Raw genomic sequence first — 23,881 nt, 5'->3', positions numbered from 1 at the left:
ACAAAAACAGGCTTCCCCTTCCTCTGCCTCGCCAACCCAGGCCTCAGCAACCGCTGCGGAATCTCTCTCTTTCAACAACCAAGCAAATGCAAGAAGCCAAAAAGACCCCGAGAGGACCAGAAGGTGCCAGAAGAGGCTCGGAAAGTTCTTGAGCAGCTCGCCAACTATTTGAGAGCCATGCTCCAATCCCAGTTTGCAGGACAGGCTGGTCACAACAGGGCTGGAGCCGAGAAGGATTTTCCGCTGCAAGGGGCAGAAAGCAAGCCCCTCTCAAACAGGGAAGGTGTTATTTGGTGTGAAAACCCTGCCAGGACTTTATAACAACCTTGTGTATGCCTGAAGGCTGGAGGCAGCTGCCAGAGGAATAAACCCCAAGAGAGACCCAGTAAATGCCACTGAGGAGGAGGAGAATCATCCCTGCAGGCTGTTTGGCAGAGACTTGCAGAGCGGCAACCTCATCTCCTGTCCTGCTTCACCTGAAAAACCAACCCAGCTGCTCGCCCCGCCCCACACTGCCGCCCATAACAACCCCTGACACCTGCGGCTTCTCTTCAATGCCAGGCAACTCCCATCCTGCTCTGCGATGGGGAAGGAGCACTGCACTAGTGAGGCTGATCCCTGAAAGCTTCAAACCTGCTCTCCAACCACCCTGCTAATGGATGCCGTGACTATGTCTGCTTCTCCTTCCTTATGAGGACCTGTGGTGTTGGTGAGACCAGGCAGCTCCAGGCAAGGGGCCCTCAGGATGAGGAGACACCTCCTCACAGCCCTGCTCTCCCAGGTCCCATGAGGGCAAGGGGTTCCTCGGAGTGCTCAGCCCCCAAGCTTCCCTGTAGCCTCCCCGCCAACCGCTGAGCGCCCAGCCCCAAGCCTCAGGATGTCTCTGCAGAGGGTGCACCTACCATCTTTGTATAGAAAGCTGGAGGCGAACTTCTTTCCGTGGCTGCGGGCATAATCCTGGAGGTTGGGGGCACTGGAGGAGCCCCCCAGGACCGTGGTGCTGAAGAGACCCGTGCACTGCGACCCTGAAAAGGTCCAGCAGGGTGTTAGTATCACACGTGTGCATACGAACACACACACCCCACTCCACATGCAGCTCAGGCAACCCAGGTTAGTGGGGCAGAAAGCAGCAGAGCAGCCCTTGCAGGAAGAGGGCCAAGAAGGCGCCGCAGCACCCAATTGCCCCCCCCAAAAAGGAAGTGGCAAAGGAAGAAGCAGAAAAGGGGTCTGCAGCTCCTAAATCTGCCCTGAAGGGCAACACAAAACAGAGGAGCAGGGGCAGACCTCTGTGGCCCAGGGAACAGCCAGCCTGCTCCAGCTTCTCAAAGCCTCACCGTCTTCTCTAAGCTCACATGCCGTGGCCAGAAGCAATGGTCTGTGGTCCAGCCCACAAGCCCAGGACCAAACCAAAACACTCCCAAGCCCGAGGGACAGAGGAAGAGGCTGATCTTCACCACCCAGGCAGAGAGCCCTGTGCCTCAGAGCAAGGGCAGGTGCAGGTGCAAGAGGGAGCATCACAACACAGGTTTGGGTGCGGAGTGGGGTGGGTGGGCTTTTACTGGCTCAGGCAAGCACTGTGATTGGACCACACGCCATGTTCCCCCGCCAGCAAAGCCAGGAAGAGCAGGCTAAAGACAGGTGCAAAGTGTCCCCCGCCCCCAATTTAGACTCCAGGCCAAGAGTGCAGGTGATTTAGCAAGCAGCCTGTTACATAAGGGGAATAACAGCCTCGAGAGCACGAGGTGCAGCTAAGCAGGCCTGGGTGCTGGATCAGTGCCCGGATTCAAACAGTCGGCACAAAACACACACACAAAACGCACCCTCCAATCTTGCCCTTGGAGAAGCTCCTTCCTCCCCCCTCTGTCTTTGGCTCTGGGGAGATGGAAAGGGGTCCCCTGGCCAGTGACCTTCTTTTGGGAAGGAAGGGCCTGTGAGGAAGCCTCCGAATCTGCCCCCCGGCTCAGAAAAAGGGCTCTAAATCAGAACCTGCCTTCTTTTCTTGAGTGATTGCACACACACGAGACATTTTGAAGACAACTCGTGTCTTGGGGGGTGGGATTCTCCACCGCCAGGGCTTTTTCAATGAGACATGGGCTATTATTGTTCTTCCGTTAAGATTTAATATTCATTCATTACATGAATACACCTCCTTTCATTTTGCGGGGAGGGGGCCATTCCGATGTGCCAGGTTTGTTTGGTTTGGAAAGGGAAACAGCCTGCCAAAGCTGGAGGGCACAGGGTGGCCCCTGCCATTGCTTCTTCACCCAAGAAAGGCTGGTAAAAATCCATTTATGTGTTTCTGCCCCCCCACCCCCGAAATCTCAAAGTGTTTTTTAAAAAAGAAAAACCACGTTCAGCCCTCAGACCAAGACTCCCTGTCCCTCCTACTGACTTAAGGCCTGTCAGAAACTGCCTGCCTACCTACCTACCTGAGACATTCCTTGCCTGGACTCTCAAAATGTCTGTGAGATCCCAGAGCAGCACCACAGGAGAAAAGGCCAGCTAGAGAAGGGAAGGGAGCACAGGGCCTCAGGCAGGCAACCCAGGCTCAGGGGGAGGGGGGCACTTTACAGAGACAGCCTCAGATCCTATCCGGCTGGGAGAAAAAACATACAAAATCCCAGGCAGGAAGTCCCACCCACTGACCCATCAGGATTGTCAACAGAGAGAGAGAGAGAACACAGAGAAGAAGTTCCTACCTAACCCGCTCTGCTTCACTTCTGAGGAATGCCGCGAGTAGGAGAAGAGGCGATAGCCACCCGCCTTGGAGGAAGATTCAGACAGCACCTGTGGAAAACAAGCACTCAGGTGGCTCCGGAGGCCTCTGGCACCTTGGCTGGGGGCAGCAGCAGCAGCAGCAAGGGAAAAACTGGGAGACAGAAAGTGATTCTGGGGCAGAGGAGGAAGCAGCTCTTGGAGGAGGGAAAAAACACTTCCCCTCCTTCTAGGCCACGACATCTGGGGATCCTCCCTCTAGATTCAGGCAAACCCACAAGGGTGGCAGGCATCTCTCCCCACACTCACACACACACACACACACACACACACACACACACACACAGCCTGTCTAGCCCCTCTACTCTACCTCCATGGAGCCGGTCTTGCGGTTGCGGATGAGAGGGGATCTCCGCTGGACGTAGATGGGTTCCAGGGGCGGAGAGGAGAGGTGCTGGGCTTGGTCCATCTCCACAATGGCCTTGGGCTTGGCCAGCTCCTCCAGGCTCCCCTCCTCCGGCTTCTTGGCTTCCTTCTGCAGGAAAGCAGCACAAGGGGGTGGGTGTGTAAGGGGAATTGCCTTGGGCTGAGAACTGGAAGGGAGGGGAAACCTTAGGCAGCGAAAAGGAGACTGGAGGCGGTGATGCAGAGGTGGGAACCTCAGGCCTGGGGTAGAATGCAGAGGCCCTCTGGGCCCCTTTCTCTGGCCTCTGACATGCTCCCCAAGCCACAACCCAGGGCTGACTGGCCCTGTGTTGCACAAGGGTTTCTGCCTCTCACATGCCTGTATCCAGAACAGACTCTGTGTGTGAAGGTGTACAGAAATGGGCCTACTGTACAAAGGGGAAATTTGCACCCTCTGCTTAGGTTTTGGTCCCACCCACTAATGGCATGTGGGCCCAGGAGAGAAGGGAGCCCTTGGCCTGGGAAAGTCTCCCCCCTGCCCCACACTGTGAGGAAAGAGGTCAGCCAGGGAGGACAGAGACTTTCTTTCTAGTAAAATTACCATTGTGATAATGCAGAAATCAAACAAGGCACCTTCAGTCACTCGGACATGCCTCCACCGTTAGCCTGAGGTAAAATGGGTAGCAGAACCTCTTTCCTCAGGGCGAAGCGAGACACACACCCCAGAGAGGCAGCGTCCACCCTCTCTCTCCCTCCTCTGGTAGTTGGAAGGGATCTCTCAGCATCTGCGCCAGATCAGGTCGGAGCTGCCCTTCATCCCACCTTCCCAGCAGACGGCCATTCCAGGACCGTCTGGGAGCAACGGGGACCGGTCAGACCAGCTCCCTTACAAGCGGCTTTGTTCCCAGCAGCCTCAGAGGCCGCGGACTCACCTCTGCGGAAGCCGGGCGGAAACCAGAGCCTGCCGGGGCGCTGCCGTCCTCCTCACAGCCCTTCACCCCTGGGCTGAAGTGCAGCTCCACGTGGAACCTCTCGTCGGAGGAAGGGTCCTGCCAAGAGAGCAGTGAGGCTCTGCTGGAGAAGAAGTCTCAGTGGCTTGGCCACTCGGCTTCCCCCCACCCCACCCCACCCCACCAGCTTCCTCCTCCTCTGCCCCCTCACCTTGTTGTTGTCCTCGTAGAGCATGATGACAATCTGCGTCATGTAGTTCAGCTCCGAGATGGCGCTGAGGTAGTCCATGGCCCTCTGCCACTGAGGGTCTTTCGATTCCTGAAAGGCAAGAGGAGGACCAGGGCAGGCAGGATTAAAGGGCCTGGAAGGGGCAGGCTCAGCCTTGAAGGGACCTGGAAGGGATCTAGCACTCCCCCCCCCCCAGTGAATTTCGCATAAACCCTCCTGAAGGGGTTCAGCACAAGACAGACTTCGCAGCCCACAGCTTTTCTTCCTAGCATTGGCCCAAAAACCCACTGTGCTGTGGACCCTTTCAGATGAACCAGCTGCAACCAATTCTCACAACATGCCAAAATCCAGGTGACCGTCTAGCAGAAGCAAGTGGCTTGACTCACCAACACACACACTGTCCATGGAGTAGCCTCTTCCTCCAATAACTTCCTCCCTGAGCTGCCCAAAGACACCCTTGCCCTGATGGCAGAAGGTGCTCTCTTCCCTTGGTAGCTGGCCCTGGCCTTCCCATTATAAAGTCTTAATGGAGGCTGACTGGTTAAGTATTTCTATGTAAACTGCTTTGTGAGGTTCACCTGAAAAGCACGTCTATAAATGATATTCAATGAATATTGGGTCAAACCAGGGAGGTGAACTACTGAGCAAGTCTTCCAAGGATGGCTCAGAGGAACAGGCTGTGCTCCCTCCCGGTGTTTGGAGGACAGTTCAGGCCCACCCTCCAGACCAAGGCACAGGCAACCCTGGCTCTCCATATGTTTTGGAACTACAACTCCCATGATCCCTGACCACTGCCCCTGTTAGCTAGGGATTATGGGAGTTGTAGTTCCAAAACATCAGGAGAGCCAAGGTTGACTATGCCTGCTCCAGACTCTTGAACGAAACTGAAGGCTGACTCTGCAGCCACCAGCAGAGGGCGCTGCCAGAGTTATCAGGAGACAAAGGGTTCCCCCTTCAGCAGAGGGCACTGGAGAGCCCTGGGTTAGCCCCTTTCCATGGCCAAAACACACACGCACACACACAACACCACTGCCCATGGCTGGCTCACGTACATCCAGGAGGCCCCCATAGCGGAAGATGCTGAGCAGGGAGTGGACGTGGCTCTCGCTGGTGAAGTACAAGCGTGTTCGGACATGGCGCCCCGGAGACAGGACTCCCCTTGAGTACCTGGAAGCAGAGCAGTCAAAGCAGTGAGGGGACCAAAAGTGCACCAACAATACTGGGAGTTCTGTCACCCAGAGGGCTTGGAGGCCAACGCAGATTCACAAGGAGAAAAAGCCAGATGTCTCTTGGAAAGAGGGCAATCACTGTTCCCATTACTCTGCAATTTGGTCTTGGAAGTTTTGTTTAGAGACACTAGACAAGATGAAATAATTTGTGGAGCAAAGATTTAAAAAGAAAGTTGTAAGTTACAGGCATTTGCCAATGATTTGATGATAAGTTTTGGAAAATCCACTACAGGGAGCAGATACTTTTATGGATAAATTTAATGAGTTTGGTACACTAGCATGCTTTAAGGCTAATCACCAGAAAATGCAAATGCAAATAAAGAATATGACAACCGAAGACCCAAAGATTTTGATGGAGAAAATGGGGTTTCAAATTAATAAAAAAGTAAAGTATTTGGGTATTACCATGACAAATGCAAATTGTATGTTGTTTCAAAATAATTATGTTAAGACATGGGCTGAAATTAAACAAGATATATCAAGATGGGAAGAACTAACATTGTCAATGTTAGGCAGGATTTCTGTGATAAAGCTGAATGTCTAGTTTAGAATGAAGGTTTTTTTGTTGTTGTTGTTTCAAACAATATCTATTTTCACCACTGATATACCATTTAAACAATGGCAGAAATATTTATCTACATTTGTACGGCAGGGGAAAACATGAGTTAAATCTGAAGTTCTGCAAGATGCAAAGGGAAAAAGAGGATAGGGCTTGCCTGAATTGAAATTGTATTTTGTAGCTTGTTGCTTAGTATGGATGAAGGAATGGATGGCATTGAGAAACTTTTTGAATTAGAAGGACACGACAAGGTTTGGATGGCATGAATATTTGTGGTACGATACAGTTAAAGTAAATGTGTTATGCACAAACACACACACCCACCCAAATGGATTTCACCACAAGAAGCTTTCTACAGAAAAGAGTTGACAGGCAAAGAGAAATGGTTAACCATCAGATGAAGATGATGGACTTTATGGAACTTGCTGAGATGACGGGGAGACTCCGAGACCAGAAAGAAGAGTTGGTGGAGGAAGATTGGAAAAAAAATAAAGTATATTTAGGGAAATATTGTGGTATATAAGTATGGACTTCTGTGGAAGACATTTATTTTAGGCTTAGGGATATAAATAGATGATAGGAGAGATATAAAGATGATTGTAAGGTGAAGTTTTTTGATAGAAAGAACTGAAATATTATTAAGGTGGAAAATATTTAAGGCGATGAGTGTGAAACTGCTATTGATGATTGGAAAGGGAAATCAGATACGGGGGACTTGGGGAAGTCCCAAGAACAATGGTTTGAGAAGTTAAGGAAAATGCAAATGATTCTATGTTTTTGTTATTGTTTTGTATTTGTTTTGTGTAATGTTGTGTTGTTCTTTTTTGTATGCAAATTATTATAAAAGCAATAAAAATTTCTTTTTAAAAAAAAGAGAAATGGTTAACCTGTTAAGAGTTATTAGAAGTGCATCAAGGAGATGATAAAATTAAAACAAAGGAACAATTGATAACGGAAGGTCACAACTTTCAGTGGCTCTTCTATTTATAACTAGTAGGGAGATTTAAGTTGTATAAAAATACGAGGGGTGATCCTTACAGGGGGTGCAGCTTGTTGACAGACTCATCCTCGTGGGTCCTCTGCAGGTCCAGCTGGATCTTCCGGATGAGAGGCAAGCAGAAGCCCACAGCTATCTCAAGCTTCTCTTGTTTCTTAATGCCATATTCCTGGGGAAGCAGGAAGGGACTCAGCCCAGGGCAACCCCAAATCCCCATGCCGCCACCACCACACCCTCCTTCACAGGGCCAGGACTCACCTGGGGGATGACAACATCCGCCAGGGACTTGGAGAGCCGGAACAGCTCGGAGGTGCCCTCCAGCTTGAGAGCTGCGTTGTGCTGCACGTCGTACTTGACGCAGTCATAGATGTCGGGGATCTTGCTGATGTCATAGCGCCGGTTCTTCAGGCGGAAATCCTGCTCCAGTTTCCTCCAGCGCTGAAGCATCAGCTCGAGCGTCTCACTATGGTACAGCTGCAGGTCTGAGGAATCAGCAGCAGCATCAGTCATCCCGCCCACGGAGTGGGGGGAAGGTTAGGACACTCACACAAGGACCGATGAAGGACTAAGGTGCTCACACACACAAACACAAACTGCCAAGCTATCCCCCTGCCCTACACACTGTTTTGATTTTTGAAGTTATCTTTTACAGTCGTGCCTCAGAAGTCATGGAATCCGTTCCAGAAGTCTGTTCGACTTCCAAAATGTTCAGAAACCAAGGTGCGGCTTCTGATTGGCTGCAGGAGCTTCCTGCAGCCAATCGGAAGCCACGGAACCTGCGTTAGATGTTTGGGTTCCAAAGAACATTCGCAAACTGGAACACTCAATTCCGGGTTTGCGGCGTTCGGGAGCCAAAACGTTTGACTCACAAGGTATTTGACTTCCGAGATACGGCTGTATTTCTAAGATGCTGAGTCTGTGCTGGACAACACAAGAAAATGTATGGATGTTTTGGAAGTATATTTGTTGTTTTAATTCTCTTATGAAGCAAGTTCTGCAAGTAAAACTTTGAATGATATTTCTATGGGACAACGATTTCTTCCAAAAGGAGTCAGTTATTATGCTTCCAGTTGCTTTAAACGACACAATGTTATTACGGCGTAATGCACACTCCCTACCTACAGACTTGGGATCCTCCAGGCGCTTTTGTATCTGGGACGTGAGGCTCTCAATCAGGGCAAAGACCCGGTCACAGATCTCCACAGGGTTCTGGATGATGCCCATGGACTTGATGAGCGAGATGCTGCCCGTGGGCGCCAGCTGAAGGCAGGATCAGAGCAAAAGGGGAACTGAAGCATGAGCCCAGCCAGCAGTTCCCCCTCCCAATGTGGGGAGGGCTCTGCAAGTCATTCCCTCCCCTCCACAAACTCTGGCTCAGCCACCCCCACAAGCGCCAACTGGTGCTGGCTCCCTCTCTGGATGCCTTTGGGCTTCTAATGGTAACATATGGCTTCCAGAAATGCTACAGTCTTGAGGGCCAGCTGCATGCTTTATCTTTTATTTTGTCCCTTTTTTCTTAGAAACCTGCTTCAAGACTGCTAAGCCAATACTGTATTCAGAGAGAGTTTGTTTGTTTTTTAAGATCAGTGGAGGTGCAATTCCCTGCTTTACCACATGCTGTCCCCCCACCCTTAGAAATAACCCACCAAAAATCCAATGTTATTTCCCCCCCCCAACCCTGCCATGGATCAACACCAGATTTAGGGTGGTGCAGGTGGTTCCTTCCCTGCCCCCACCCCCACCCCCCGTGCATGATAATCATAATCTGTATACAGATACCTACTGAGAAGATCCATTTAAAAAGCAACTGTGCCAAAAAAATAATTATTGTGAAAATATGAAATGGGGGAGGGGAGGGGATTTTGTCCTCCCTCAGGGTACCATATGATCAAAATTTGCTCCTCCCAGATCCTGGAGCCTTGATGCCCATTTCCCCAAATCTTTCTGGAGGGGAAGGCAGGCTCCCCCTGCATCACCAGGACCAGAAGTTTGTTTTAATAAGGGTGAGCAGGAAGTTCGCCTGCTGGAAGACCATTCTTCTCACCTGCCTAGCCATCATGCCAAGGGACACTGGCCAAATCACAAGTCCCCCCCCCCAGCCTTGGCCCCCTCTCCAATTGGCACAGCAGTGAGCGGCAGGTAGGATGTACCTCCTCACTCCCAGCCTCACTGTCAGCACCAGGTCCCATGAAAGCTGAAGTTCTTTCTTTTGATGCAAGAGCCAAAGCCTTGAGCTGGCCTGGCCCAAGGAGCTGCCCTCCCCTTTACCAGTGGCTCCCGCCAGCCAGCCAGCCAGCCAGCCAGCCTAGCCGCCTGTCCTCCTCACCTTCTCAAAGTCCTCCTCCCCAAAGTTGGCGTCCTTCTGCATGATCTCTCTGAGTCGAGCTTTCACCCGGTGCTGGCAGCTGCTGAGGGAGTCGCTGTCGCTGTCCAGCAGGCCGTTCATGTTGGCACTCTTCACCATCTGGACCAAGATGGGTGTCAGCTCCCCCTCCAGTGCAAGGAGGCCCTGCAGAGTGAAATGGGGTGGGGCACAGGCATTAGCAGCTGGTGATGGTGGTGGTGGTAAGGGAACGGCACAGATCATCGCTTGGTCCTTTGGAACGAAAGCCATCCTGGCCTGGCTGCAGGCAAGAGCATCAGTCATCCCCAGGTGGCCTTGGCTCAACTGCCACTGCACCCACAGCAGCACTGCAAGAGGATACAGCCAGGTCAAGAGGTACCCCCACCCCACCCCCAGTCACTGGGAAGACGGAGATTGCAAGGACCTTTGCAAAGGCAGCTGCAGTCATCTGGACTCTGCCCTCATCGGAGGCGTAAATCTTGAGGTCGTGGCGGTAAGTGCTGTGCAGGCGAAGGAGGCCACATCCTGGGAAGCCAGCGTAGTCCCCTGTGAGGTGGGAGGAGAGCCTCAAGGTCAAAGGTCAGCTGCTGAGGCATGGAGGCCTCCGGGCCAAACCCGGCTCCCCCTCCCATCACACTACCACGCTCCCCATGCCAGGCCTCACCTTGGCCCCCCGGGTACATGCAGCGGAAGGCTCTCCCCAGCTCCTCAGCTTGCACTCTCCCGGCGGGAGTCAGCTCGCCTCCCCACTTCAGCACCAGCAGCAGAGACGGGGAGGCTTCCTTGCGGGCATCTGGAGGCAGCAGAGAATCAAGAGTCAGACCCCATAACCCCAGGAGGGAGGTCAGCAGCCGCTATGGCCTACCCACCACCACAGTCGGGACAGGTGACTTGGTCATGATTATCCATGCTCTGGTAACCTCCTGACTGGACTACTGCAATACACTCTATGTGCCCCTGAAGATGATTAAACTGGTCCAAAATGCAGCAGTCAAAGTACTGGCTGGGGTTTGTTCAGACCTCATATAATCCCTACGTTAAAACAGCTGCGCTGGCTGTCAGTTCATTTCCATTCAAGGGGCTTCTGCAGGTCCCAAATGTCTGAAAGACGGTCTCCATGCCTACAGGTCCTCTCAGGTGCTAAGATTGGCAGTTCCACCTCCCTCCAAGTTTTGGAGAAGGAGGAGCGCCTGGTGCCTTCGTACACAGCTTTTGCCACCTACACCTCTTTGCCTCTGACAGTGAAGGTCTTGCGGAATCAGTTGTGTGTTCCATTTGGAACACTTGGACCTGTTGGGGCTCTCCCTATAATTATATCTGCTTTCGTCCATTTTTATATTACATTGTTGGAACCCAACAATGGGACATTGCGGCAAAAGGTAAATTAACACGTGCAAATACGTGTGATGGACTTGTCACCCTATGCAACTTATGCTCTTAAGTGCCACAACACTCCAGCAAGTCAAGGAAACGAAAGCCCCTCCTGCTCAGCTACGCTGCCACAAAGAAGCGGGGCAGGGGCAGGAGACGGAAGGCCCAGCTCAAGCAAGGTGGCATCAGGGGCAGCGCATCCCTCATATGAAGCCAACAGGGTGCAAACTCCCCCCACCCCCCACTCATGCCAGCACCAGGCCTGAGGCACCCACAGCCCCCGCAGGAGCCAGATACCTGCCTTCCTCTTCGCTGGACGCTTTGGAGCGCCCGTGGGGCAGGTAGGTCAGCTGCACTTTGCGGTTGATGCCAGAGAAGTGCCCGTACCTGCCGGTAGGAGAGAGAAGAAGCAGGGGCTTGGAAGGGCTTCCCTTGATAACTCCAGCTAAGCCAGGCCCTTTCCTGCCTCCTTCGCCACTCAGGCCACCCACTGCTGCATGCCAAGAGGGAGATCCTGAGAGGAGGAGGAGCCAGACGGGTTCACAAGGGGCTGGGACTTCTAAGGGCACAGCCACCAGGCAGCATGAACTGCTGGGTGCCAAGTAGAGGAAACCACCCCAGTAGAGAGTGGGGAGGGCAGGGGGCTAGGCAGGATGCCACTGGACCTTATCCTCCCGGAGCTCTTGTTCAAAATCAGGAACAGGGGGCCCATCAAGCCACCTGCTCCCACCCACCCCCACCCCTCTTCTCACATCTCCAGCACAGTTTTGAGCTGCTCCAGCTTGGATTTCTGCTCCTCGGCCTCAGAGTCCTCATGAGCTTCCTCCTCCTCCAGCACCAGCAGGCGGGCGATGTCCAGCACTTCCTACGCAGGGCAAAGGGTTGGCTGGGTTGGCAGGGCAGCCGAGCACATCCTCTGGGCCCAGAGGGCCATGTGCTCCCCACACCTGGCCCTTGGCCTCACCACCTCCCTACCCCCCACAGACCCACATGCCAGCCCCAAACAGCCAGGTCAGTGTGTTGAGGTCCCCCCTCCAGAGCCTGCACGCCCCTGCACAGCAAAGAGCCAAGCCAGGAAGGCAAAGGCAGAGGTGCCCCGGGGTCCTTGGCCCACCAGCCGCCAGTCCTCCTCACCTGAAGCTGCTCTGGCTTCTTCAGCTTCAGCTTCCCAGCCTTGTAGCCCTCATACTTCTCAAACAACGCAAAGAACCTGGCAGCAAAGTTAAGAGGGGATCCAGGGTCTGAGAAGGAAAGGGCTGGGAAATGCAGAGCTGGACAAGGTCCAGAATGAGGTGGCTGCTTATGCTGCTGCTCAGGGGAGATGAAGTGTTTAAGGGAAACCAGCTAAAGACTAGGGTTGGGCAATATATTGATGTATCATCCAGAACCAGTTTGAAGCCCATATAGTACTGTGATATTGGTTTCATAGTCTTTGACCTAGCAATATATTACAAATGACGGTGTGTGTGTTTGCATCCTACGTGAAAATCAAAATGTGGGGGAAACCGTGAAGCCAACCAATTTCTCTATGTAGCTCCATCCTTCAGACACTGTGATATATCGGTATTTCGCAGGGTTTAGCTGGTGATAAATCACAGATGTTGAAAACTAGATACCATCCAGCCCTACTAAAGACCCTCCCAGAGAAGAGGGTACACAAACTACCACCCACACCCAGAGTGTAGCCCCGGAGGAGGGCTCTTCTTACCTGGGGTGCTTCACTTCCATCTTCATCTTCTGCTTGGGGGTCCGGTCACCATGTCGTATAACCGCAATCACACAACGCAGCTCCATCCTGTGGCAAAAGATACCAAGCTCAGGCTGCCCCACTCTCAAAATAGCCCCACTTAGCAGAGGCAAACTCCCCCCCCCCAAGCAAGGAAAGCTTTGAAGCTTGCAGAGGGACAGAATATGTTGAAGGCTGTGCAAGAAGATGGCGAGCTTTGAAAAGCCTTGCTCTGCAATTGCCCACCAGAGGCGACCCCACTCCACGTGGTCCCACCCAAGGATGGCCTCCGTCCTCTTCTCCCTCCTCTCCAATCAAGGCCAGAGCTCTCAGAGCCAGTCCACCATCCTCTAAGGCAGTGGTTCTCAACCTGTGGGTCCCCAGGTGTTGTTGGGATACAATTCCCACAATAATCCCTGACTGTTGGACCTTCCCACTAGGGATGATGGGAGTTGTAGTCCGACAACATCTGGGGACCCACAGGTTGAGAACCACTGCTCTAAGGAGTGGCAAGTGAGAACGCTTGCCAAGAGTAAACTCTAAAAAGTACCCAGGAAGCCCCAGCAGAAATGCCCAGCCCAACGACACTCACATAGTCCCTGAGGTGGTGGGCACGATGGGGATGTCCTCTGCCTCCGTGGGGATGGACCAGGGGATCTGGAACTGGGGGGCCAGTTCACGCATGATAATGTTCCTGGCAGGGAGAGAGAGAGAGGAGCCAGACCTGGTCAGAGACCTGCTTCGGACCTTCCCATCCTGGTAGCTGCCTCAGGCAGGTCCCCCACCCAGGGCATACCATCTTCCCATGCAGGAGGAACACACCACCCGAGGAAAAGCAGGAACGACAAAGTGCAACCCACCCCAAGATCTTGGCGCAGTCATCGTAATATTTCATGGAATTCTTCACAAAACTGAAGCCGTTGACGTCGCAGACAAAGGAGTGGCCGTTGGCCCGCAGGAGGTCGAAGCCGCACACTGTCTGCTGCAGGGGGCGAAACGGGGGGGGGGGCGCACGGGAAGAGTTAAAGCAGCCAACGTGCTCAGCAGGTGCCACAGGCAGAACCAAGCCGAGGAGGAGGAGGAGGAGGAGGAGGCAGTGGTGCAAGGAGCAGCCCCCGCCCCCTGCTTGCAGCCACTGAGGCCAGGAGCAGCACCAAGACCCCTTGGCAGGCCTCCCAGGGGGGGTTAAGGAGCCCTTGATGGTGGCTCTGAGGAACCTCAACCAGAAGGTGCTGGAGTCAAGGAGGAGGAAGAACAGGGCCCCTACTACTCAGCTGGGCCTTCCTCCAAAACTCCGCCCCAGGACGCCCCGGCCTCGGAGACGGAGGGGCATAAGGGGCTCCTCGGCAGGAGAAGCAGCACCAACCTTGAAAGCCACACAGACTTTCCGGGCCACCAGCTTCTCTATAGCGGTCAGCATCACAGGGTAGCGGATTTCTTTCCCTTCGCTATCCCTTTCCACCTTCCCATCGAGAGCCGGGGACTTTCGGGCCTCTGCGTGGGCATAGTCTGGGCCGACCGTGTACACCTGAGCCACCAAAGTCGAGAAGTTACACTCCTGTCCCTCACCCACAGCCTCCGAGATCAGGTGGCGTCTCTGCCCCTCTCCCCTCAAGGCCCTACCTTGACATCTGTGCCGTCTGTGGGCATGAACTCCTCGTAAATGTACGAGCCAGTTTTCCGTACGTTGCTCTCAGGGGAGTAGACGCTGCTGCGGCTCCCAATCTGAAAGAAGCGGGGAACTCAAACGGTGGGAGTGGGGTGCATGTCTGGGGTGGAGGTACTGGCAGGGGGGGCTGCAGAACTCCCCTTCCCCAGTCAAGGGGCAACTGTCAGCCCTTCAAAACAAGTGCCCTGCCCTGTTCCGCCCCCATTCTGGCCAAGCAGCACCAGAAAACAGAGTGGGGGGCAGGCCTTGTGGGCTTTCACCTCTGGACAGAGTCCCACTGGAGCCTCTATCACCCTAGAACCACAGTAAGCATCCAGAAATCCCACCAGCTAATCTGACGAACTCTCTCTCTTCCTCTCTTGCAGCACCAAGAGGCCAAATCCGTCTGGGCTCCCAGCTTTATCCTCCCACCCTGCTCACCTTGCGGAAAAGGCGCTGGCTGCCCCCACCAGCTGAGGTGGGATAGTAGATGTAGACATTGTGGTCCTCAGCACTGACCGGCTTCTCCACAAAGGGCTTGGGGAAAATGGCCCCGTTGACCTCCACGTGGTCCTCTCCCTCCACGAGGTTACACTCTGCAGCAAAAGCACAGCCACGTTTTTTTGTGGGGGTGGGGGGTGGGAGAGGCTACCCAAGCCTTCCAGCCCCTGCCCCTCCCCACAGAGCCAGGCAACCCCACTGCTTGCCCCTTACAGAGGTACGGACGGTGAAGCCAGCCTCTGCCCTGCAAGGCAGGCAAGTAGGTGGAGTTGAGGCTTTATTTATAGGGGTATTCGTAAATCACTGGCTCGTTTTTTAAAAAAAATCACAGCAATAAAATCATGTAGGCACCACAAAATTATAAAACCATCAGGCTTTTATATATGGTGGTGCAGCACTTAGGCTGTGGGACAAGGCCTGGACCGACCTCAACTCTCACTCGGCCTGAATGGGGCAGAGGGGGCATGGACATCCCTTTGGGGTCCTCGGAGGAAAAAGGGGAATGAAACAAAAATTGGAAGTCCCTACAGGGAGGGTGGGTGGCTGCAAGGAGGAGACAAGGGCTGCCTCAGGATTGCTCATCCTTAAGGACAAGGATGGGGAGCCTGGGCAGGCCTCAAGGTATCTCTTTGGACCCCAATTCCCATCAAGCACCTCAGCCAACAACAATTTCCGGAGGGCCACAGCAAGCTCCCCAGCCCTTCTGAAGAAGGCTCTGCTGTTTGGCATCTGCTCACCCCTCTTGCTTCCAGGGACACAAGCCAAACCATCTCCAGAGGAGTCTGAGCAAGTAGGATGGCAGCTCAGGACAACCCCAACAGCAGCAGGATGCAGCAATCCATCAAACCTCTATTGCAGCATTCAGCCAGAGATGGGTGCTCAGAACAGCCTCCCGGTGCTTGGACCATGAAGGGGCTCAAGACCACACCTGTCTGCTCCAGAACCAGCTCCACTGACAGAGGTTGCATGCTCAGACCAGAGAAGGGAGCCTTTGCCATCTGCATGTCTCAGACCCTGCAGTCGTCATCCTGACCTTCACCCTCCACTCACAGGCTACTCACCGTCCGGCTTGTCAGGGTCCCGGTTGAGCACTGCGTAGCGAGGCAGGTCGATTCCCTCCTGCTGCAAGATCCGGTACACCTCCCTCCTGCAGAGGACACGGACCAGAGGGCAAGGCTACCACCTGAAGGATGCTACAGGGCCAGACCCTGCTTCTTAGCAGAACATCTCACAGATCATCCCGCTTAGCCAGCCAGCCAGCCTTTCTCCCCTGTGATGTGACCTGACAGGCCTCCTTCTCTGCTGCTGCGGAGCGGCAAGGGAAGCCCAGGAAAGAGACCACCCAGACCTCAGGCTAGGCTATCTTAGGCTGCACACATGCTGGACCCTGGACCTTTGAAGCTGAAATAGACACCTGCATTCTCACACAAGTGAAATAAACTATAAAATAACCTCTCCTACTCATCTAAATCCATCCAACAGTTTGCCTAAGAGGAGGCAGCCTATCCTAAGCCGCCAATGTCCCCTCCATAGCATCTCCGCATTCCTACCTGTCCTGGATGTAATACTGCATATTGAGGTCATTGATCAAAAAAGGGCTGCGGAGCTTGGCGTAAGCAACAGCCTTGTCCAGCGGGAAGCCTGCAAGAGAGAAAAAGGAGCAGTCCTCAGAGGAGGCTGGCCAGGCAGAGAAGGAGCTGGGGTGACAGCCTGAGAGGCATCCTACCTTTGGAGTGGAAGGAGATGAGGCAGTCACAGGGCGGCCAGTTCTCTACAGGCTCGTTCAGGATGACGTCCTCCCCCATGATCACCACCGTGATGTATTCAAACTTGCACAGCCGCTCCAAGATCTGTGTCATGGGCTTCGACTTGGACTTTTTGGTCATGGCACAAATGCCCACCACAATCTGCCGCTCTGGAGGCTGAGGGGAATGCCAGGAGATCGTCACAGAGCCACGGAAGGGAACTGCCCACCCGCTGCATCATCAAGGAGTGCCTTCAGCAAGTCTGGATAACAAAGCCAAGAAGGGGCCGCACAAACGCACAGACCCTGGTCCAAAAGCAGCTCCAAGGGGAGACTGGGGGGTTGGTTCCCCTTTGCCCAATGGAAGAGGCACAGGGTAGCCCAAGTGAGAACCTGCCTTAAAGGAGGCATCCCATCCACAAGCAGTTCAGTGGAGAGGACACACAACCAGCCCCCTATGTGCCTTCTCCACAATAGGCACCGAGTTGTTTCACTGCCTTAAATGGGACTCCTTGGGAGGAAGAAAGCAGATTACTACCAAGGTGGAAGAAGCACCTCTTCTTTCCCCAGAAGCCCCCAAATAGGGCAGCCTCTGCTCAAGTGCAGAGAGGTGCCCCCGTTTGCAACAAATAGCATCTGTTCAAGAGAGCTGCAGCCTCCCCAGGTGAAGGAGGGCAATTGGCCTAGTTGGGGAAGCCAAAAGGTCCTCCGCACACACACCCTCTCAGATTACAGCAACAGGCTCCCATCTGTACACACACACACATCCCAGAGGCCCAAGCATAAGCCATATGCTGAGGGAGGCCATTGGCACCTATGCCAACCACACAAGGAGGGTCCTTCCTTACCGATTCTTCCTCCTCCTCGTCATCCTCAAAGAAGTCAATCTCATCCATCTTCATGTCTGATCCCGGGAGGTCCACCTCGTCATCTCGGGAGCCCACAAAGAACTTGGGAGTCGTGCCGTCGCCCTCAACGGTGGTCGTCCAGGACGACATTCCAGACTGGGTGGCCAACCATCCCGCTCTGCAAGCAAGCCAGAGTCAAAAAGGGACAGGGAGAGGAGTCCCCCCTGTGGCAGCAGAAGCCAGTTGGGAGGGAGCATCACCCAACCCTCCAGCGCTGCAGGAAGCAGCGAGGTGGTCTTACACTGCTGCATGTTTCAGGCTGCTGGCTAAATCAAGGAGGCAGAGGCGGTGCTTGGCCTGGCAGCTGCTTCCACCAGGGAGCCTTGCAGGGCACAGGCAGCTTCCTCAAGCGCCGCCAGCTCTTCGCCAATCTGGGCAGCCTAAGGAAAGAAGGAAGTACTGAGGGTGGCAGTCACAAAGTGTCGCAAAAGAGGCACGTGGCTGGACAAGGGTGCCAGCTCTGTCCATCCTGCCAAGGAGGCTGATGGATGCCAGGGCCAGAGAGGGAGGCATGGGTATGCCAACTTGCAAAGCTGGCAGCCACAGCAGGGTGGAAAGAAGCACCGCCCTTGCCAATCCAACAGAAAAAGAAAATGGGTCTCGGGACCATCACAGCTTTGCTGGCTCTTCCCTAATAATTCCTAACCCTTTTCTCACAGACTTCAGAAAAATTTTAATAAGGAAAAGGCCATTTTAAGCTAAAGGAGCCCCACCTTTGGCTTAAAATATTCTCTTTGCAAGGGCACAGGTCCTTGAGAGTAGAGTCGGTCAGTGTTGGGCATGAGAAGCAGAGGTCCAAGGAAAAGATGCTGGCTGGAACTTGCTTCTGAGAAAACGCACTTTGGACTGCATTGGCACTTGCTGGGAAAGTGATTGGTGCTGATGCTACCTGCCAGCCAATACTGCTCCCCCAAGAGGCCAAAGGTCAGTCTTGACACAGCCTCAACTGTGGCGTGGAAGGATGAAGAACTCATTGACCCAGCACTTCTCATTCTCCAAGAAGAGCCCAGCTACTGAGTTAGGCTAAAGGGGCTCATCTGTACCAGAATCCAGGTTCCCACACTGGCCCAGTAAACACTTCCACGGGAAGCCCCAAAGGATGCCTGGAGTGCAGCAGAAGCCCCCACACCACGCTCCCCACCTGTGACTCCCAGTGACTATCCTTCAGAAGTTCACACCCATTGGCTCTCCAACAGCAGAGGTGGAAACTAGCCATAGTGGCTAGTAGCTCTGATGACTAAAACCTCCACTCTTGAAGCCATCCAAGTCGGTGACCATGGCTAGTGGCAGGCAGTTCCATAGTCCATCTAGTGGCAGGCAGTTCCATAGTCCTGCCTTTTCCCTAGCCGGGATCTTCAAGATCTCGGCTTCGTTTGGAACTGCCTGTGGGATCGAGAGGGAGAGGGAAACTTTTCCATGCCCGCCATCGCCATACGGGGAAAGAGTTCACAACTGGGGGCCCCAGCCCGATCCCTGCAAGCAGCTAGGAAGCTCCTCAGGAGCGGGAGGAAACGGGCCCCACACACCCCACCCGCGCCAGCGCCCCCTCCTCCCCTCGTACGCAGAGAGCTCCCCACGCCCACGGAGGCTCCTGTGCGCGGAGCGGGGGGGGGAGAAGCGGCTCCCGCGGAAATTCTCCCCGCCCCTCCCCCCAGCCATTGCAGCCGGGGCCCCGAGGGGGCGGTGCTACGTAGGAGTGCCCCGTCCCGCTTCCTCTCCGGGAGTAGGGGGCGCGCCCAGTGGCGCGCGCCCGTTATTTCCCCGCCGGCGCCTCGGCCCCGCAGTCGCTCGCTCGCTCACCCGCCTACCTGCCTGCCTGTGTGCCTCGGGACAGACTAACCCGGCAGCTCCGGCGAACCGCGCCCAGCCAATCGGCGCGTGTTTACTGCCGACAGGAAGCCAATGGGCGCGCGGCAGGGGCGGGACGCGGCAAGGTCAGGCTCTCCTGTCCCCTCGGCTTCTCCGCTGCGCCAGGGCGGCCCCTGGTGGACGAAAGGAGAAGTGGCTCCGGTGGAGCAAGAGGGCGAGCGGCGGCGCCTGCAGGCCGAAGGGGAGGCGGCTAAGGAGCGTACCCCGCCCGAAGCTCATTCATCCCAGTCACGGGGTGTGCTCTCCGTTGCAAGCCTGCAAGTTCAACCTCGGGGCACGCGAGGATGAGGAGTCGCCATTGAGTGCTCTTTTCCCCAAAGGGAACATTCAAGTACTGTACAGGGAAGAAGGCGGAGGACCCACTGGGCTCCAGGCTCCTCTTCAGGCCTTTAGCACCCGAAGCCAGTGGCTGCCCATCCCCATCCTCTTGCTCTTCCTGTCTTCTGCCATCCAGCCCCACACGAGCAGGCAGCCCTGTATCGGGGAACTTTTGATGTTTGACGTCTTACTTTTTTTATACTGTTTGTGTTGGAAGCCTGCCACCCAGAGTGACTGAGGCAACCCTGTCAGATGAGGGGGGTATAAATAATAAACGTTTTATTATCATTATTATTGGGACACAGCTTGGACGGCCACACACCATTTTCCATGTATTGTTCACACAGTACATTTGTTATTGTGGCTGATACTTCTTGCACTCGATTATATGTAAAACAGGCCAGATGAGACAGGGTTTTTAAAAAATATTTAGTGACAGTGTGAATCATGAGATCTATATACAGTGTGAGGGTGTTTCTCTATCTGAAACGTGAAGTACACTCTGAATATTCCCCCCCACACACATTTGATGCTGTTAAATAATGGGGGGGGTGAAGGTTTTATGGTCATGGGAGTTTAGTCCATCCTCCAGGGCCAATACGTGTGTGCCCTTTAATAGCACTTGTGTCCTGGGCTTGTGTGGCTTGAGACAAGTGTTGCAAATTAGTTCCACAAAAGCAGGGCAAAGAAAATGAGACACACACACTGTGAGTTTCTCTCTCTGCAAATGCTGCATCAGTTCACAAACATCCTCCACTTTGCAAAATGTCGGCTTTAAATTCTCTGGGTGCAACTTTCAGGTGCCATTTTTTTATAGTGTTCTCCATTCTGTTCCTTGAAATGGGTGTGTATTGACCTTTACACGCAAACCCAGAGCATACCAAGCAGACATTCAGAGCCAGGATTGTACCTTAATGTGTACAAATCTGCTTCATCGTGGGTGTGGGAGGGATTGGGAGGAACTGAAAGCAGAGGTGCTCTATGTACTTTTGAAACCCAATAAAATGTTTAATAAAAACATTTTTTTTAAAAAAAATCTATTTCATCATGGGTGATGAAAGATTGCTCAAGTTTGGGCAATTTCTCACCTCTGCAGTCTAGCTGCTAAACAGGACTTGGGCTCCCGGGCTTCCCGTGGCCTCTTTTCCTGCACCCTGCCCTGGCCAACTCCCCCACAACCAGCATCCCAGGGTTTCAAAATCCTCACTAGGCCTACACAGACCACATGTAGCCAAGGTGTGCAGCAGGAAATAAAGGCAAGTGGTGTTGTCTGCGGACCTCTGAACTGGAAAGTGGGCTACTGTGACATTGTAATCTCAGGTGGAAATGGCATCTAGCTTTGCTTTTGAAAAACGATTTCTACTGCGACTGGTGCTTTTCACATTGGTGACATCTGACTGCAGAAGCCCAGTAGCCCCAAAGTGTGGACAGGCCCTTTTCCGGAGTTAACTGGGATGCCCTTTGTGGCTTGATTTATGACAGGCAGCATCTTTCTGCTTTGGAAGGGAAGAAGTAGCAGGGTAGGGGAAGCCACAGAAACCAAGGGCAAGTCATGCTCCTGAGAGGCTCCTCAAACAGAAAACCAGAGGAAACTGAGAGACAAAATGCTTCCAGCTAGATTTATTTCCACCCTCTCTTGGCTGTTTGTAGCTGAGACGTTGCCAGGGTGCGGCTCCAGACGGAGACTTGCAGCAGAGTCCAAAGGTTGTAATGAGGTCATCAAGAGTACGTGACAGGAATCACCTAAGCATACCTGCCACAGGTAAGCAAGGGCGGGCACTCCTCCAGGTAGCGGCAGCGGCTTCTGGTTCTTTGGAAAGATTGACTGAGCAAGCACGATTGGTAGATCTGAGGTCTTTTGCTGCCAAAGGAACTCAGGAGTGGGTGGCTGTTATCAGCAGACTCTGAAAGGGACCCTTATCAGAAGAAAGGCCTTATGAGAGAAGGCGTCCTTCCTCCAACTACCATATGGACATGGCTGACCCACCCTCAAAGGCCCGCTGAAGCTGGCAAGGGGGACTGGTGGAGTGGAGTTACTTCAGAGTCGCTGAGCAGATGGCAGGGCGTGGGAGAGACCTACAGAAGGGCTTGTGATGGTGGAGAAGCATCATCTAAGTCTGTGGCAACACAATCTGGGTTCCCTGTCTTCTTCCCAGCTTTGACTGCAGTGGTCTGGGCACTGGTAGCCTCAAGATTGGACTACTGCAATGCACTCTGCATGAGGCTTCACATGCACTTGGTGTGGAAACTGCAGTTAGTGCAGAATGCTGCAGCGTGAATGCTGACAGGAGTCAGAATCTGTCAGTATATCACGTCCCTGCTCAGAGATCTGTGCTGGCTGCTGATTTGCTACTGGGCCAAATTCAAGCTGTTACAATTACGGTAGTATTGTTGGCATCCGTCTCTCAGGAGACAATGGAAGAGTGTGCCTTCAGAGGTGAAGTCAAACTGTTGGAGTGTTGCAGTGCCTACTGAGGCTGCAGAGACAGAAGAGACATGTTTAATAATTGGTATATTGTATATAAGTATACATTAGTATATAAAGCCCTTAACAGCTTGGGATCAGTCCACTGTACAAATGCCACCTAATGCTTCTTCCATGCTTGTAAGGAAACAATCCTTCATTGTGGATTGGAACTCCCTGCCCATTGATATTAGTCAGGTGCATTTGCTGCATTATTTTTGGCCCCTGCTGAAGACTTGTTTATGTAGGCAAGCCTAACCAGACACATAATTTTAGTTTATTAGGTATATTTTTAGTCAATGCTAATTTTACTTCCATTTTACTAAATTCTAGGTTCACTTGCTCTTAATGTCTGATTTCAACATTATGCTATGTTACAAGTATGTAAACTACTTAGAGGTTATGGGTGATCAAGTAGCATATAAATAATGCTAAATAAATAAATGTATCCACCCATCAATGAGGTCCCTTCTCAGAATTTCCCTTCAGCTCACCCTCCACCTTATTCCGCCTCCCTCACGGAGCCGCTCACTTTGGAGTTGCCTCTCTTTGCAGCCCTGTTTAGGGAAGCTTTTAATGTTTGATGGATTTCTGTATTTTAGAATTTCTGTTTTTTTTGGAAGCCGCCCAGAGTGGCTGGGGGAACCCGGCCAGATGGGCGGGGTATAAATAATAAATTATTATTATTATTATTATTATTATTTGCCCTGCCCACCCCGTCTTCTTCCAGAGCAGGCCACATGGACCATTTTCATCCTCGCAGGGACTCCGTCCCTGCTGCGCCCAGGGCGCAGCAGCTTCCACCAGCCCTGGACCCCGCGGTTCATTCTGCAGCCCAGAGAAGGGCGACAGGGTAAGGAGCAGCGCTCTCCTCCCGCTCTGCCAATGCCAAGGTGGGGGGGGGCTACCCAGCTGCGCTGCCTTGTGGACCCCCTTGGCCAAGGAGGGGAGATGGGAAAGCCCACAAATCCCCAAAAGGCAGGACAACAGAGGTGGGGAAAAGCAGGACAACAGAAAGTGTAAACACACACCCCGGCTACTTTGGAGACCGCGGGTGCACGGCCAAAGCGCATGGGGGAAGGGGCTGCGTCAGCTGCAAAACATAAGCGCGCAAAAACATGTATAGAGGAAGACAGGGCTGAGCTCAGGGCGACAGGGATCCCAGTATCAAAGCACCAGGCTCAGGGTGAGCCCGCAGTCGCGTCCCCGCCCACTCTCACCCCCGCCCGCGTGCCCCGCCCTCCAGCAGCCCGGGAGGCAGAGCCAGCGTCTCCCGTCACCATTGCCTGGTTACTAACACACCCACCCCTCAGGACAGCACTCGCTCTCCTGGCACCCGCAGGACCCGTTTCTAAGCGCAAAGCTGGAAGGCGAAGAAGGAGAGCCAACCTGAGGCAGGAGCACCCCTGGGAGGGGAATCTCAAGTCCCCAAGGGAAGGGAAGGCACATTGGCCCCGCAGATGACGGCTGCTGAGGGCGGCGCAGCAGCCTCCGGGGGCGTGGGGGAAGCAGCAAGCTGGGAGATCTAAGCTTCCTAGCTTATTGCGCGCCGGGCAATGATGCCATGGTTGAGGAGCTGCCCGAACTCATCCCTGCCCTGCAGGCAACCCAGAGCAGCTCAATAACCACAGCCACCATGCGTTTGCACCCTGCTCTCCGGACCCAGCAACGGACAGGAAAGGCAGAGAGGCAGCCGCAGGAGCCCCAGCCTGGGGAGAAGCCTAGGATACCGGTGCACACCTTAGCCGTCAGCAAGACGACCTTCCCCCCAAAAAGTATGGCGCGTGCCCGAGCCAGTCAGCCCCTTGAGCCACCCTTACACCTAGCAACCCATAATACCATTCCCCTCCACACCGTTGCCCAATAAACCAACTCTAACAGGTAGCCTCTCCGCAGGATTCATT

General features: G+C 53.6%; 1 protein-coding gene across 7 annotated transcripts in view; it reads right to left on the bottom strand.

Moving 5' to 3' along the window:
• Nucleotides 1-19,170, bottom strand: part of PPIP5K1 (diphosphoinositol pentakisphosphate kinase 1) — a 28,699-nt gene extending 9,529 nt beyond the window's left edge. For 2 of the 7 annotated variants that reach the window (XM_035130849.2, XM_035130850.2), the window contains exons 1-26: nucleotides 17,568-19,103; nucleotides 17,267-17,444; nucleotides 16,401-16,596; nucleotides 16,225-16,315; nucleotides 15,736-15,821; nucleotides 14,615-14,769; nucleotides 14,149-14,250; nucleotides 13,892-14,053; nucleotides 13,386-13,507; nucleotides 13,118-13,219; nucleotides 12,508-12,594; nucleotides 11,934-12,009; nucleotides 11,552-11,664; nucleotides 11,101-11,186; nucleotides 10,093-10,221; nucleotides 9,853-9,974; nucleotides 9,411-9,593; nucleotides 8,203-8,344; nucleotides 7,343-7,566; nucleotides 7,126-7,253; nucleotides 5,352-5,466; nucleotides 4,282-4,389; nucleotides 4,053-4,169; nucleotides 3,086-3,250; nucleotides 2,700-2,787; nucleotides 903-1,025 (exon numbers count right to left, since the gene is read on the bottom strand). In XM_035130849.2, coding sequence (XP_034986740.2) covers nucleotides 903-1,025; nucleotides 2,700-2,787; nucleotides 3,086-3,250; nucleotides 4,053-4,169; nucleotides 4,282-4,389; nucleotides 5,352-5,466; nucleotides 7,126-7,253; nucleotides 7,343-7,566; nucleotides 8,203-8,344; nucleotides 9,411-9,593; nucleotides 9,853-9,974; nucleotides 10,093-10,221; nucleotides 11,101-11,186; nucleotides 11,552-11,664; nucleotides 11,934-12,009; nucleotides 12,508-12,594; nucleotides 13,118-13,219; nucleotides 13,386-13,507; nucleotides 13,892-14,053; nucleotides 14,149-14,250; nucleotides 14,615-14,769; nucleotides 15,736-15,821; nucleotides 16,225-16,315; nucleotides 16,401-16,596; nucleotides 17,267-17,416 — 3,172 coding nt within the window. In that variant the 5' untranslated portion in view covers nucleotides 17,417-17,444; nucleotides 17,568-19,103. Of the gene's footprint in view, nucleotides 1-902; nucleotides 1,026-2,699; nucleotides 2,788-3,085; nucleotides 3,251-4,052; nucleotides 4,170-4,281; nucleotides 4,390-5,351; nucleotides 5,467-7,125; nucleotides 7,254-7,342; nucleotides 7,567-8,202; nucleotides 8,345-9,410; nucleotides 9,594-9,852; nucleotides 9,975-10,092; nucleotides 10,222-11,100; nucleotides 11,187-11,551; nucleotides 11,665-11,933; nucleotides 12,010-12,507; nucleotides 12,595-13,117; nucleotides 13,220-13,385; nucleotides 13,508-13,891; nucleotides 14,054-14,148; nucleotides 14,251-14,614; nucleotides 14,770-15,735; nucleotides 15,822-16,224; nucleotides 16,316-16,400; nucleotides 16,682-17,266; nucleotides 17,445-17,567; nucleotides 19,105-19,126 lie in introns of those variants that run through there. The other 5 variants (XM_035130845.2, XM_035130847.2, XM_035130846.2 and 2 more) reach the window with 5 other exon arrangements.
• Nucleotides 19,171-23,881: the final 4,711 nt, after the last annotated feature.

This window comes from Zootoca vivipara, chromosome 14 (assembly GCF_963506605.1).
Source record: "Zootoca vivipara chromosome 14, rZooViv1.1, whole genome shotgun sequence".
Lineage (NCBI taxonomy): Eukaryota > Metazoa > Chordata > Lepidosauria > Squamata > Lacertidae > Zootoca > Zootoca vivipara.
The sequence above is the reverse complement of the archived record's forward strand: the minus strand, read 5'-3'. Positions and strand labels throughout refer to the sequence as shown.